The sequence below is a fragment of the Ornithodoros turicata genome, chromosome 9 (genome assembly GCF_037126465.1).
Source record: "Ornithodoros turicata isolate Travis chromosome 9, ASM3712646v1, whole genome shotgun sequence".
NCBI lineage: Eukaryota > Metazoa > Arthropoda > Arachnida > Ixodida > Argasidae > Ornithodoros > Ornithodoros turicata.
This window is the reverse complement of record NC_088209.1, coordinates 28,009,803-28,024,996: the sequence shown is the minus strand read 5'-3', so window position 1 is coordinate 28,024,996 and position 15,194 is coordinate 28,009,803. Positions and strand designations below refer to the sequence as shown.

The 15,194-nt window shown below is 42.3% G+C and overlaps 2 protein-coding genes across 15 annotated transcripts in view; one reads left to right on the top strand and one right to left on the bottom strand.

Moving 5' to 3' along the window:
* LOC135368510 (phosphatidylcholine:ceramide cholinephosphotransferase 2-like) overlaps positions 1 to 10,329 on the top strand; it is a 52,465-nt gene extending 42,136 nt beyond the window's left edge. For 2 of the 3 annotated variants that reach the window (XM_064601855.1, XM_064601856.1), the window contains exons 3-8: positions 2,255 to 2,787; positions 3,473 to 3,590; positions 3,744 to 3,900; positions 4,379 to 4,554; positions 5,169 to 5,334; positions 8,210 to 10,329. In XM_064601855.1, the coding sequence (XP_064457925.1) occupies positions 2,321 to 2,787; positions 3,473 to 3,590; positions 3,744 to 3,900; positions 4,379 to 4,554; positions 5,169 to 5,321 (1,071 nt within the window). In that variant the 5' untranslated portion in view covers positions 2,255 to 2,320 and the 3' untranslated portion in view covers positions 5,322 to 5,334; positions 8,210 to 10,329. Of the gene's footprint in view, positions 1 to 2,130; positions 2,190 to 2,254; positions 2,788 to 3,472; positions 3,591 to 3,743; positions 3,901 to 4,378; positions 4,555 to 5,168; positions 5,335 to 8,209 lie in introns of those variants that run through there. The other variant, XM_064601857.1, reaches the window with a different exon arrangement.
* An 81-nt stretch (positions 10,330 to 10,410) lies between these two features.
* Positions 10,411 to 15,194, bottom strand: part of LOC135368501 (rap guanine nucleotide exchange factor 2-like) — a 167,132-nt gene continuing 162,348 nt past the window's right edge. For all 12 annotated transcript variants that reach the window (XM_064601834.1, XM_064601841.1, XM_064601838.1 and 9 more), the window contains one exon: positions 10,411 to 13,232. In XM_064601834.1, coding sequence (XP_064457904.1) covers positions 13,201 to 13,232 — 32 coding nt within the window. In that variant the 3' untranslated portion in view covers positions 10,411 to 13,200. The remainder of the gene's footprint in view (positions 13,233 to 15,194) is intronic.

Sequence of the window (15,194 nt, the reverse complement as noted above, 5' to 3'; positions counted from 1 at the left end):
TGGCTCCTTCATGCAGCCGCAACAAACATGCATTAGAAACCGGCGTGCGAGAATCGGATCCAAGTCCGCGCCTTCGAATGTCAGTACGCGAAAAGCTTCTAATACACGAAAACGTTTTTTTTTTTTTTTCACCAATTATATGGGTTTCATGGAAGGTGCAAACTGAACACTGGGCATTCTTCCAGGGCTTCAGAGACCGCTGTATAGCTTTGACTTCCGCATATCTTCTCCCGCGCGCTCCCCTGCCAATCGATAGCAATGCTGAGCCTCCGACGGGATCGAGAAACTGCTTCCTATACTAAGGCCAAGATGGCATACGAGTGATGCCCCCAATAAATCAATGTCGAGTTAGTTCGCTGTGTGATTCTCTAACGAGGTCATTGGATTCGACAGGATGTCGGATGCAAGCATAAATTGCTGGTCAGAAAGACATTAATCCTTGCGGGCTATAACATAGAGTTTCGTGCCAGACGACATGGAGAGATAGTATTATACCACAGTGTGGCGCGTGGCTTTCTCAAGGCGATGAGGAGAGGGAAACTTGGTGTCGTGTTCGTGTCCGCTTATCGATCCCAAGACTGTGGGTTCGATCACGGGCGAGGACGCCAGCAGCTTGATGGCAGGGTACAGGTTGCTTAGATACGTTAAATACGGTGTGCTGAGCATTAAAGCACCCTCGCGGCGATATGAAGCCCGCGTTCTGGTAGATTCGTGTGGCTTTCCGTTGCGAGCAACTGTGCTTCACTTGTCAAATGACAGTCGGTAACAAAGACGAACGTAAAGATCTTGGTGGGCAACTGTTCAGAAGACTTGGTTAGCTTTATTGGGGACACAAGGATGGGCAGTCAGTGTGCAATGTCACGCGCGGCTTAATTCTGGTACACGTCCACGCTCTATTCTTCAACACCCAAAGAGAAGGGGTCGTTCATCCTTTCATCAAATTACACGTCTTCGGAGCATGCGCGTGGCGTCCATTCAGAGATAGCTCTATAAATTTCGCAGAAACTGGACATAAAGCGCCTGTTCGCTTCCTTTTCATTAGAGAGTTTTTGTGGTTCTGCGCACTGCGCGAAGCTCTCTTTCTGTTATGGGCGTGCGGAGAACCATCAACCCTATCCCTTACGTACGCAAAGGCGATAGCGTACGATGCACTAAAATTCGCTATTAAAACTGTGCTTGCGTCACCGTGCTTGCGATTACACGGGGGGGGGTGCAAAAAATGGGGGGGGGTCATTATCAGGGTTACGTTTTAACAGCTTTATGTTTCTTTGCTAACACGTATTTGTAGCTGAAGTAACGCTGGTCCCCATGTAGGGGGTGCACGGAAAAAAAAATTAGGGGGTGTCGTCGAACATCTAGGGAGGGGGGGAGGGGGGCGTAGGAGGACTGTGGATAAATCACTGCCAAACAGCCAGCAGCGCAGACAGAAAAATATTGCGGTAGTGGTTCTGCGTGAACTTTACATGGGGAGAGGATTTCACCACCGTCTTCCCTCTCCCTAATTCACTAACAAATGTACTGTCTGAAGGGGGGGAGGGGGTGTTGAACCCACGAAACCGCCCCTCTGGCTACGCCACTGCAGGCAGCACAATGTATTGAAATATTCACGTGCACAGGGCTGGGGCGCTTTACATGGACTCAGCCACAACAACCCCACGTTCAGTACGCCATGTTGCGTGATTCTTCTAGAGTGGTATGCGTTGACGTCAGCGTCAATCTACCTTACCTACAGCAGCCAGTGACCTGATAAAATCGTCCCTTTTACCGTGTTGTCACACGTTCTGATCAAGGTACTTCAAATGAGACGTTGTCAACCGTTTGGTATAGTGTACGACTGTTTACGTTCGGACAGTTTTAATTCTGTCTGAACGCTACGGTGCATAATGTACGTGTTGTACCTCATTACAGCGAGGTCTGTGTGACTCACGAATCCACAAGAACGAAAAGTACTCACCCTATATCAGCGCACATATCTTTCGTGTCTGCTTGCAACATATCTTTATCTCGGGCGAGGCAATCGGAGCTTCCTCCTCCCTTTATGTTGTTTCATTCTGCTCTCCGTTACATTAGCAACCGAAACAAATGTTTTTCCTTGCCAGATAGAACAAGGGATAAGCGAACCGACGTCACTACCCCGCACCGTATCAGTCCGTCGCATTGTGCGCAAATATTGCGCGCGTTATCAGTCTGTACGTGTCGGAGACAAGAGCAGCGTCCCCTGTTGGTTCTCACCGATATTCCCTTCCATTTGCAGCTGCCAAACTGCGGGGGTCCAAGACGGCTCCACATGTCAGCATCGTACCACAACCCCAGGTAGCTGATGGTGCAAGTCATGGAGACGAACCTCTCCAATACGGGCGCCGAGGGTCAGCCGCTGCTGTGCAACGGCACGGCGAAGGGCCACTCGTGGGCTGCCAAGGACACCACAGATAGTCCGCTGCACGAGAGCTACCGCGGCAAGCGCCGCGACAAGAATGGTGACCTGGCAGGAGGAGATACTATCATCTCTATTCCGTTACCGCCACCGGAGCGGATAGAGCCTCGTCTGGTCCAGGAAAAATGGAAGACACTAACGGCCTTCGGCTTCCTCTCTGGCAATTTGGTACTCAACTTGACGTGCTTAGCTGTCGTTCACGAGCGGGTACCCGATCGGAGCAAGTACCCGCCCCTCCCGGACATTTTCTTCGATCTGTTTCCGCCACTTGACTGGGCACTAGATGTGTCGGAAATCATAATCATCATCAGTATCTGGTCGACCCTGTTACTGCTCTTCATTCACCGTTACAGGTGAGCTTTTCTGCTACTCTCTCGCTCACTGGTACTCCATAGAAAGTACCAGTACAGTGTACACATCAGGTATCATAGGCACCAAAAGAATCCCCCCCCCCCCCCCGATTATTCCCTCCAGAGTCAGTTTGGGACCAATCCAGATTATACCAAATTTCTCCCAGAACTCCAATCACGTGTCAGGTTTTGCTGTGTATCACGTGCACTATTTACTAGCAGTTTATACGTATGTGTGATGTAGATATTATTTGAGTGCAACAATAAGCATGTTGAGGTATGTGAAATCGCGAGGTATGTATGTTTGACCAATATATGTATTTTAACCAGGACAGAACGCTATTTGCTGGACAGAACGCAGAATATAATAACCCGATAAAATCAGAATGTACCAGTAGCACCCGATTTTCCCCTCCCAAATCCGGTAAAGCCATTTAACCTGAAAAAGTCAGACCCTAGTTACGGTACACATCAAGGAATCCACAGGTAGTTCTTCAACACTTCTGTGATGGAAGTTCAATCCGAGGATGTCCACAGTGTGACATCGCTCGTGTCATTGTACTTTAAATGAACTCAACCAATAGTATGGAATGTGCCTTTTATGAACTGAGCCTTTGCATGGTATGTAGCAATTGCTCTCATCAGAGAAGAATGTCCTTTACCCCTTCTTTTTTTACTCTCTCGACAGATGGATTGTCCTGCAGAGAGTTTTTTTTATCATGGGCATTTTGTACCTCATGCGCAGCATCACAATGTTTGTCACTCAGGTTCCAGTTGCCAGCACTACTTACTACTGTTCACCAAAAGTAAGTGCATCAATATTTGATCTTCAAAAATAAGTATGCAGGATATTTTTTTATCATGTTGGCAATGATAACAAACATTACACATTCTATGCAGCGACACAACAGACTTGATTAGGATAGATGAGGGTCTGATTTTTTTTTCTTTCTTTCCAGGCGAACACTACAAACCCGCTGCTAATCATGAAACGGGTGATTCAATTACTCAGTGGGTTCGGACTGTCGATAAACGGGCAGCACACCTTCTGCGGTGACTACATTTACAGTGGACACACTGTGATCCTTACGCTGTCCTACCTTGTTGTAAGAGAATGTATGTACATTTCTGAACCTGGTTTTCATTGAATGTTGTTGTCAATAACCATTCCAGAGTGTTCTTAGTCTTGAATATGTTGTCTGTGCAATTAAGTTTTGAGAAAACAGGCACAGTTATCTGCCACTGAAGTAGCTTTTCATTTTCCATTTTAAGTGGTGTACATGAAGCAATATTGTGGAAACCATAGCACATTTATTCTTACGTAGTTATCTAAGTTCCTAATCAAAGGCTCCTCTTCAAATTTTTTCACAGCTACTACAGTATATTCCATCAAAAAAACAAAAAAAAGACCATAAACCCTAGTGCCATAACTTGCACAGATATTTCTCGAATTATGCTCTGATTTCTTGAGCTAGAAGATTCCTAGCCTTTGTGACAGTGCTTCTCATTTACCAAAAAAGTTGTTGTATGCTGGATTAATACAGACTGGTGAAGGAAGGAATATAATTTCCGTAAATTTGATTTGTAATTCCAGATTCGCCTCAAAGATGGAAACTTCTGCACATATTCTACCTCCTGCTTAGTAGCGTCGGCATAATTATGGTGCTTCTCTCAAGAGGTCACTACACAGTGGATGTTGTGCTCGGCTACTACGTGACATCCAGGGTGTTCTTGATTTATCACTCTTTGGCCAATAATAATTCATTAAAGGTTAGGAAATTCAAATCTCTCAGTACTTCGTGGTAGCGTAGGATACACAATGAGCGTGTTTTAAGGGGCCAGCAGGAATTGTACACCCAGTTCTGTTCTACACATAGGATGTTGGCATAAAAAAATTTAAAGGGGAGTTGGTGGCAAGAGCTTTTGCATCACTTCCCTTAGCCACAATTCATGTAGCAGATGGTTCTCCATGTGCCTGCTATGCATGGGAACGCACATGAGAAGTGTATGCAGCACAAGACTGGCTGTCAGGGTTGAGTTTCTGGTGCTGCGACAGTGTCATAGTCATCAGGGATTGAACGCTGAAATTTTGCATGTGCTTCATTGCTTTTCCATCGCACATGCAGAGAGAAAATACTATCGGGAAATTTTTTTAAAAAGTACTTCTAATATGTGTGATTATGTGGAAACATCTAACAGGTACAACTTAATTGAGGGCTGCATGCAAATCTACCGTGCCTAGCATGTAGGGTAGGAGTGAACAACAAAAACTAATTTTGTCACAAATTATTTTTCTAATGTCACCTTTTCTTTGTCTGTGTGTGTGTGATGTAAACCACACTATTTTACATCATTTCATGCGCATTTACGTCTGATCTCTGCAGATACCATCTCAAAACAACAATTTTCTGGCAAGGGTCTGGTGGTTCCCTCTGTTCACTTACTTTGAGAAAAACGTCGGAGGTGTTGTCCCACGTCAGTATGAGTGGCCTCTTCCTTGGCCACGACGTTGGTTGCCTCGAACTCGGATATCCTAGCACAGTGCAGATGGTGAGATGCTTTCTACTATAGATTGCTTGTTGCTACATATTTTTGCTATATATGTTAGACATGTACAATTTTCTTCCACAGGCAAAACATACCCGTAACTGTACTCACATTGTGGTCACAAGGTGATTATCCTATCGTAGAAACACAACAGCAGTAGCAAATATTAAACTGCCACTACAGACTAAATGCCATGCGTTTGGAATCCTACCAAACTGATGTCTGTCTGAATGGAATCTACGTGTCTTACACAGTATTCTCCCAAAATATTGTTTCTCAATGTGATGGCCCAACACATGGTCTTGGGAAGTACCTTATTTATAAGCAGTGTTGGGGCTAACTTATTACTGTAACTAAGCTACTTTTTCTTCTAACTTAACTCGTTGCTTTTGAGCTCCAGTAGCTTCTTCAGGAACTCGTTCTTTTTTTAGGGAACTTTGTCAAAGTAGCTTGAGGCAAGTTCCAAGTTCCTTTTGTTCAATTGTGGTCTACAAATCATGCAAGCTGCGTCCTCACCCTCTAACTTTACGGCAGTCCTGTGTGCGGCGGTTTTATACATACACGGCGCTGCAGGCTCTGCTGCCTTGTTGTTGCGCGGTGAATGCTACAAATTGAGTTCTGGACATACAGTCAACCCTCGATTTATGAACACCCTCAGTTCCCCGAAAAATCGTTCATAAATCGAAAATTCCATTAAGTGAGTACTATCGAACAAATGGAACAGTATTTCCGAGTTGGGATTGTGTTTATAATGCAATATATTGTGTAATTTTGCTTTCGACCATGCCTTCCGCTGTGTCAATCTTGGAAAGAAGAGATGGCGGCACATTCGCACTCAACTGGTCTCGGATTTCCTCCGGGATTTTTAACGTACGTTTATTAATCTCCGGGTGACAGCGGACACCTTATTCACCAATTAAGGTCAGGAACACTTCTGGAAAAACCCGTTTGTTGTCCGGATTTCGAGGGGTTAAGAACCGAGGGTGCAATACCTGGAAAACAAAACGTTTTGTCTGTTCAGGCGTCATTCAAAACACCACGAATAATCCCTATGAAGGTTTTCGTTGGCCTCGGAATCATCCATTCATAAATTGAGGGCAAAAATGCTGGGCAACTCCTAGTTTGTTCCCAGAGTTTCCTAGCTAGCCGCAAAGCTGTCACAAGAACGCTTGTCCACCGGAAAACGAAACTATAGAGTGCGGATGTCCTATGCTGTTTCCATCGATGCGGGCGTCCAACTATGCATTTCCGCTTGTATTGGAGACTCGGGTTGCAAAAAAATGTTGCATGAACAGGTCACTTTTGGAACAGGTTAGGGCACTTTAGGTAGGCAAGATGAAAAACGGTCAGTCTCGAACTCGCAATGCTTTGAAACCGGTTTTGAAATGGAAACCGAAATTTTCTAAATTGGTTCGGTTCTGGTTGAGCTCCATGAATGACGGCAGCCTTTTTTCGGTTCGGTTCCGGCAAAAAATAACTGTTCTTTCCAGTTTTCGGTTCTGGTTCGGTTTGATGCTCTGGTTAGGAGTAACTAATAACTGCAACTAATTACTCGTCCTAAGTAAGTAACTTTCAGCTGTAACTACAGGTTTTCCCGGCGATTTTAATCCAAGTGCCAGCATAATTAATCCATGCCCCATAAAGTTTGCATGGCACGTGGATTAATTTAGCTGGCACTTGGATTAAAATCGCCGGGAAAACCTGTAGTTACAGAATCCCAAGTTTTTCGGAATACTTTCGGAAAGCGGACGCAATTTCTTTCGCTTCCTGTTGCCGCATATTATTCGTGGCTCACACAACTGCCTATAGCTCTAAAAGAATGGAGATATATATGAAGAGGGTGCAGCTATCATCGCTACGCAGGAATAAGTGCATGGCACGTCCACTTTAGTCGGAGGTAGCACTCGACTCTAGGCTACCTGTGGTGGCACCTCACTGTGCTAAGATATGCTCGCAGTACCTTCGCACAGAGGTACAACGCTGGCACTCTAGCCTCATGAGATCAAATTAAAGTTAATTGTTTGTATTGCTACAATGTAAAATGTTACCATTACCCTGATAAGAAAACAGTTCTGTGGTCAGCGCTCCTAAGTGCAGTATGGAAGAAGCGTTGGTCCCGTCTAGTGTCCCAGTTGAGCGGCTGTTCAGCACAAAAGTGGGGCAGACTGAGCTGGAGTCCTTGTTTTTGCCGTTTTAGAAATAAATAGCGTAACAAAGTTACTTGTAGCTGTAACTTAAATAGTCACCCTTTGTGCAGAGTAGCTATATCTGTAACTTATGTTTTGAAGTAACTTTTCCCAAAGACTGGCCCAACCTGCCCCACGCATCTGCCAACACTGCTCCTCCAAGGTTGATTTATGTCTCCCCACCACAACTCACTGCACTCTTCCAATGTCAAGGTGGAAAGCAGAGATGCATGCTGTTGTTAGGAGACGCTGAATTTATATTTTGCATACTGCCGAGTATCTGAGTGAGTGATTTATTTGTTAGTTTTTAATGGCACTTCAACATCAAGAGAAAACTATGTACTCATATTACGACGGAAGAAAAGCGACAGCTTGCATAACGGAACTGCTTTAAAAAATTCTAACTTCAATTAATAGACTATTTAAATGGTACTGTTCCCACTACATTGTGGCTTATCACTTTGTGGCTTTAAATTGCTTTAAAAAAAAGCAAAACCACATGGACACAAAACACTGGTGTCCAGTGGTTTCGTTTATTTGTTATAACCCTGACACTGGGTTGGTTTTTTTTAGCAATTTTAAACCAAACAGCCTAATTTTTAACCTTATTCGTACTTCATGGCGTTGGCTTGTTGTATCTCTTGCCTTATATGCAGCATTCTCACCTCAAGATTTACTGGTACCATTTGCAGGCTAGGGAAGACAGCAGTGTTTGTGAATCCACGATGGTGTGAAAATACAAAATACTCAACCTACTAATGCTGTGGTCACCCGTGTGTGACAAATACGAGTGACATGTGTGTGTTGTGGGCCTGGCGGAGGCGGTGCAAGAAGTGGACACAAGCTGTTGGTGCTGGAACCGAACTGCTACGTCCGGAAACTGCGCTCTTTTGTCTTTCACTGAAGCGGCAATGTTGCGGGGCGTAATGACAGAGTGACAACAATGTGTAAAAATCGAATTCTCTTATTTTGCACCTTTATTTGGTGCATTCCTCACAGATGTTTTATTCTCTGCACTTTCTCTGTACAAAGATTTTACTGCCGTGATGCACATCACTGAAGTTAATGTTGGCAAAAAAAAAAAAAATACTGAGGTGTTTTGTTACATCCTGCTTCAGTTTGTGTGCATTTTGAAGGCCTTATTTTGGGGGAGTGCGAAACATATCTTAAAATGCAGTAACCACTGTGTCAAAATTTGGTGTTCACTATACCAATTGAACTGTTCGAAGTGAACGCCAAATGAGAAAAGATCTTTGCAGTAAGAGCTTGTGGATTGTTTTGCCGTAGCACAAACCTTGCACATATTATATTAGGTATGTTACAACTACCATATCAATTATTCTTGTTCTACCAAGTTTTATGTATTGCTGTGTGATACAAATGGATAATTTATTAAGCACCTGCACACTTTACGCTCTTCAATAATTGCAAAAGTGTGCAGCATTACAATGCCTTGTTGCATTTGTACTACAGTTATTATGGCAAAATGTACCACTACAAGCAGGTGTTACCAATATTTGTCTGTATCAAGTATTACATTGAAGGAACAATGTTGTAAAGAAAAATTATGTTGTATATGTGCTTCGGAAAGAAGGCTTCTGAGAAGCAAACCCCAGAAGAGTTACAAATCAAATGTTTTGGCCCTTTAAAACAATTTAAGTAATTTCAGAAAAAAATTTTCTGAGTCCAACATACTCTATTCTGATGTTCACTGAACATCAGTGTGATATATACTAAGTTTTGCGGAAATCACATCAAATAACTAGCTGTTAAATTTCCAACTTCAGTTTTGAGGGAATGCATCACTAAACCCAGCGCATTTCAAAGGTGTGTGCCAATGAATATGCAAGCAGCATGTGTAAATAAAATGTGCCAGTCAATGCAACCGCAGTCCTTACCACATGTAGCCCACTAGTAACATTGTTGTGAGGTGAAGCATAACCCGAAACAAAAACCAAAACCGTGATTCACTGTGGCAGCGTAGCACAGATTAAAAGTGCCTAGGTAACTGCTTTTATGGAAGTCCTTTTCACACACATTTTTAAAGGACAGTTAAAAAAAACGTTTCCTAACCTATGCAGTGTAGAACACCAAGAAATGTGCTACTGTCACTTATCAATGACATAACATTGCCATCCACATTTTATAAAATTATTTTTCACTTTAGATAGCTGTATATACACCAAAATGACAGGTCGGCACTCAGCTATGTTTTAACCTGACAAAGGAAAACTCAAAAGCAAGGTTTGTATTCATCCCGAAGACGTGTGTAGATCAGGTTCAAGATAGGATATATAGTATTGGAATCTCCACAAATCTGCAGCATTGGTGGTCACCAGAATCCCAGTGGTGAGTATAGCCAAGTATGTCTATCCTTATTGCACAGTGATGTGTTGCCACAGGGGTTTGGAATAGATGCTATTTATTTAATAGTCAAATGTATATGTGTAAAAATCCTACAAAGACTGTTTTTTTAATATGTACAGCCAATATTAATTTCAGGTTCAAGCCAGTATATCTCAATGGTTGTGCTTTTGTGTGAAGCAGGGAGGCTGTTACAAACAAAACTGTGTTCCTGGCATTGTTGCAGCATGGATTATGTAAAAATTGTTCACAGCAATGCCTAGTCCTCACACATGATATTGAAGACCTACTCAAAAATATGAGCCAACTGTTGCTGCTGTGTGCTTGTCTGTTAGTGTGATGTACAAAAGTCTTCACCTGTGATACGAGGCTAACAGCATAATTGCAATCGTACTGTGTCAAACATGCTTGACATTTTCGAAGAATAAAGTATTTTTTGGGCTTAGCAGTGAAAGCAGACGGGTCTAATCCTGCAGATCTAAGCTACGGAAACACTCCTGAACACCGCAATAAGGCAGTGTAGCACAAATACTTTTGCAGTGACAAGTTTTATTTTTGTGTGCCATCTTATATACAGTTGAGAAATCTTAAATGTACACAATCACTATACAACAACTGTCTCTCACAAGTACATACATACATCCACATACAGTTCAACACTTTCTAACTGTATAAAAAATATTTTGGGAAGTGATACGAAACGGGATGATAGTGCAGAGAACACCTCTGGCACAGTGGACAGTACAATAACAAAGATGTTTGTGCAGATGATTTCACATGGTCCGGGCATGTATTATCTTGGTCCATCACATGCGTGGACAAGCTCGGCACATGTTCCAAGCATTGGCATAGCGTTTGGACATCCTTAGCCTGCTTCATTTTGGACTTTGTGCTCCAATAACTATCGGGGTTCCACATCCTTTGCTACATGAACACAGTGTGGTTTCATAGTGTAGCCATAAAAACACTTACTGTAAGTAGTTGTACCTCACTAGGTGATGTTTCTCTTTCAGCACACACAATTATGTTGGGATTTTAAACCTAATTTTAAAAAGTGTGGCCACAATCCTCTGCGCAGTTCAGTTCCATTTGCAACAGATCAAGGCACTCATGAGTGACCTAAGGGCGCACACTAAAGACGGGTGCTGACAAATTTACGGAATTTCCCAATCTTTGTAAGATCGACCATTGTAAGTAGTAGCATTGGAGCACCCAATATAAAATAAAATTTCAACACACTTACAAACTGATACTGCCGAACTAAAAGCATTTGAAGTGATAGGCTCAGTCTATTATGTAAACTGACCTAGGCTTAAATTTTAGGGTGACACGAGTAAAATTAAGTTGATAAGGCATAGCACTTTCTTAAATTCCGCATCGAAATAATGGTGTCCTGATGGGATATAGGCCCATTTCAGTGTACGACATTATTGCAAAACATTGTGTACGAAAATAATACTGAATGTAGTAACCAAAACTGTACTATGCACTAGAGCACTGCACAGGCATAGGTTTATTGGCCCAACCTGGCTCGTACCGGAAGCTACAAAGACTTATCCGACCCTAGCCCGGTGCGTAGCCCTTCCCCGCCTTAACACAGTCCAACATGTGATCCGTCCAACCAGTCAGATTCATACGGACGCATACGTAATAGGAAAGGTACTCCCACGTCACAACGTAAAACTTGCACTACAGAAATGTCCAGAGGAGATGACTGGAGTAACTGCAAGGCTTGTCATTATATTCTTCACAGAACTACTTCTAGCAGTGGGATAGACTATCGTGTGGTACGATTAAATGGACACTCATATTTGCCTGAATAAAGTACTGCTGCTGAAGTTATATTAGTATAAGCATTCATATACAGGGCATCCCAAAAAATGAAACAGAACTCAATAAATACGGCCTTTGGGTGCTACACAATACGTCGGAGGATTCAACATACATTAAGAAATCACAAAAATTGTCATTTGGAGCAGTTTTTTTTAACGATAAATCGTTTAAAAAAAAAGAAAAATATAAAACATGCTGTCCTCTTAACATTTCCAAAGGCCTGTGCCAGCTCGCAAGCCTTGTGCATATGTGGGTTCTCGGATAGTCTAATAAAAGTCGAAACTCTGTTCGAATATTTATTTTGCTGCCCCTTGAAATTTTTTGAAACATAACATACAACTTTGTGGTTTTACTACAAGTGAATATGCCTCCTAGAGTTCATTTAATAACATCAGCGATGCCTCAATGGCTGAAGAAAACAGGATATTAACAATTAATGAGAAAGTGCAGTTTTTAAGCTTTCATAATTTGATATTTTTTTCACAGCTCACAAATCTCGAAGCCAAAAATTTTCTACGCAATTTTTTAACCTCCACACATCACTGACCAAAGTTTCTACTTTCCCAATGAAAGAATTAAAAGAAATGATGTAAAAGAGGATGACCGACAGAAACTCATGCCCAGCCCATACTCGGGGTCAGGCTTGGGTTCTGGGCCAGCCCAGCCCACTGCAGTGCTCTAGTATGCAGTATGCTATTACACATGATGCAGTACTTAATATCATGCCAACATGATGAACCAATGTGGCAAAGGGAAACAGCATATGACCAGCTGAGAAACAAGCTTCAAAGGCAGGGGTGACAGATTAACCTTACATAAATAATGCGGACGCTCACGAGTTCAACACAGTTTCCCTGCTTGCATGGAGCCTTGGTGCCTCATGCACACATTTCTATTTTACATTAGCCCTGCGATGAAAATGAAATGAAACATGCTCTGGAGAAGTTTGAAGGGCATTATATTACTTTTAATGTATAGTACACCATCTGAAACTGTTCCATGAAAACTGCCTCTCAAATGATGAGGGAAGCAGGGTGTGTACCTTGAGAAGCGAGAAAGAGCCAGCAGGTTTTAAAAAAAAATGCATACACAAAAACAGATTAAACACAAGCAGCACTGCTGCAAACTCTTCCGAAAGACGAACAACACAACTATGATGCTCTCCTATGTACAATGACATTGTGCCGAATGATGTCGCACTCATAAAATATGTACTATGTATACAATATGCGGAGGATGGCATTTGTGTTCACATATTTATAAACTATTTGTACAGCATACTATATATCTTTGGTATCTCTTTGTATCTGCCATGTATAAAAAGCAAAGGATGAAGTCTCTAGTGCTATTGTTCTACCGCACTTAAAACAGTGTTTCCTGTTGCCATTAACACACATGCTTTTCGTGAACACACCCTGCGTTGCACAGCAGGGCTCCAGACTAGTGAGATGGAGTGTGAAGGACCAGCCCCTCAATGCAATCAAGGTCAGACAGCAGACACCTGTGTTTCTTCTTCATCTGCAAAGAAAACCATCATCGGAGCTCAGTTCGCTGATTGGTCAAGATTGCTTCCTTCTGTGTGCTTCTCACAAGGCTTCCATAAAAATGTTGGTTGTTACGAGGCCACATTTTTCTGTGTCTGTGTCCCGCTAAGTTTTCGAAGAAACAAAAATATTGGAGAGGTGCTACCTGCATGCACATCACCATTGGATTTCATGAACATGCAAATACGACACTCCACTAGAAATGCCTACTGTTCATCGTCTGGTCAATGCCACTTACTTAGCATGTGACGTTACATTTCACTCCAAACACATAATTAAAGTATGCACTGAGATAAAGGGGAGAAAGCTACATTTAAAAAATAATAATAATAATAACATCTTCCCTTCGTGGCTGATGTGCATGCGCTATGCAGTGCCACAAATGTACAGGGCTACCGAAGAGAAAGGACAGGGAATGTAACAAAGAAAAACTTAATAAAAGGAGCGTTAGGGAGTTGGGTCTCTATGACCGATGTCCCTAAACCTAATCCAAGGTTTTAAACATGTGCTTCAAATCATGCTTCACTGCAGTGAACTTTTAGAGGGTGTGTCACAAAAAAACATAGCCTCGAGAGAAAAAAAAAGAGAGAGAGACTATCAAACATATGCTTTGGCACAAGCGTGTAATCTGGTGCACCAAACAGCAAGCAGTTCTGTGCGTCAATGGCTGTGTTACAACACAAATTACATACATTTTTGTCTCATCAGCTTATAAAAAAATACCAAATGTATGGTGGCTACTTGAAGAGTGCAAAGTTGTACTGGTACTTACAATAAGTGTTTTGTTAATCAGTTGCAGTGAATAAACACATGGCAGCTTACAAAGTGGAATTGATAGTGGTTAGTATTACACAAAATTCCATCAATAGACCTCTCCCTGTTTACAAACAAATGACGTCAGATGGTACAACAGCGCCACCAACTTGGTAGACTGGAACTACTATAGCAAAAAATTAATAAGTCATAAGAAAGCCACGTTTAAACATAGCTTTTCATATTGTAAGATTTTTGTGTAATTCCTCACATATTATTAGTTGTATGGCCTTGTTCTGTTCCATTTTACCAGTAGCCCTATCTTTTCGGTAGACCTCTCTAAGGATGGCTACCGGGATCTTCCATCTTCAGGAGCCTGAGGAGCACGAGTTTGTCTCGGAGTGTACGTGGTCTCAAAACAAAGCAAGCGCGAACTAACTAGTAGTAACAAATCACATTTCGCACAGGATTATGACACTGACTTTCGAGGCGATGCAACTCTTGGGATGGAGCCTTCTTTCCTTTTCTGCGGTGGACTGAGACTTTTTGAAACGGTGCTGTTTCGGTTTCACTATGTCTACCAACGTCATAATAACGTCACGCTGACGTCTATTCGGTAGAGGTCCATTATGATGGAAATAAATTAAATCAAATCAAATCAAAACTGAGGAAGGGTAGTCTTCCAGTACCACCTACAGGCAGTGTGCTTAAACAATGCCACGTCAAAGCTCATTCGTGGATCTTTGCAACAAGAAGTAAAGCATCCTTTCGTGGTGTAACATATAAGGCAGTAATTCTAAATCCTGAAGCTTGATATTTGTGTACGTTATCTGGAACATCACCACCATCCTACACGTGTGTGCCAAAGCATATGTTGGTTGCTCTTACTTTCACAGGTACCAAAAACATGAAGTTTTTCATTGGCAACACATTGTACAACCATATGGTGTTACTGTACGCAACTCTGATTTAATTTATTCAAGCACAATAGGTAATACCCTACAGGTACTGTGTAGCAACAGAAAAACAGGTATTCACCTTGTTCCAGAGTTTCAGCAAAACACGTTGAACATCCCACACAGTTAGCATGCCACAAGGAAGCCAGAGTTTTGCAGGCATACGAAGAACAAGAGCAGCCAAACGACCATAAAAAAAAAAAAGCTGACCTGCAACGTGGTAAGCC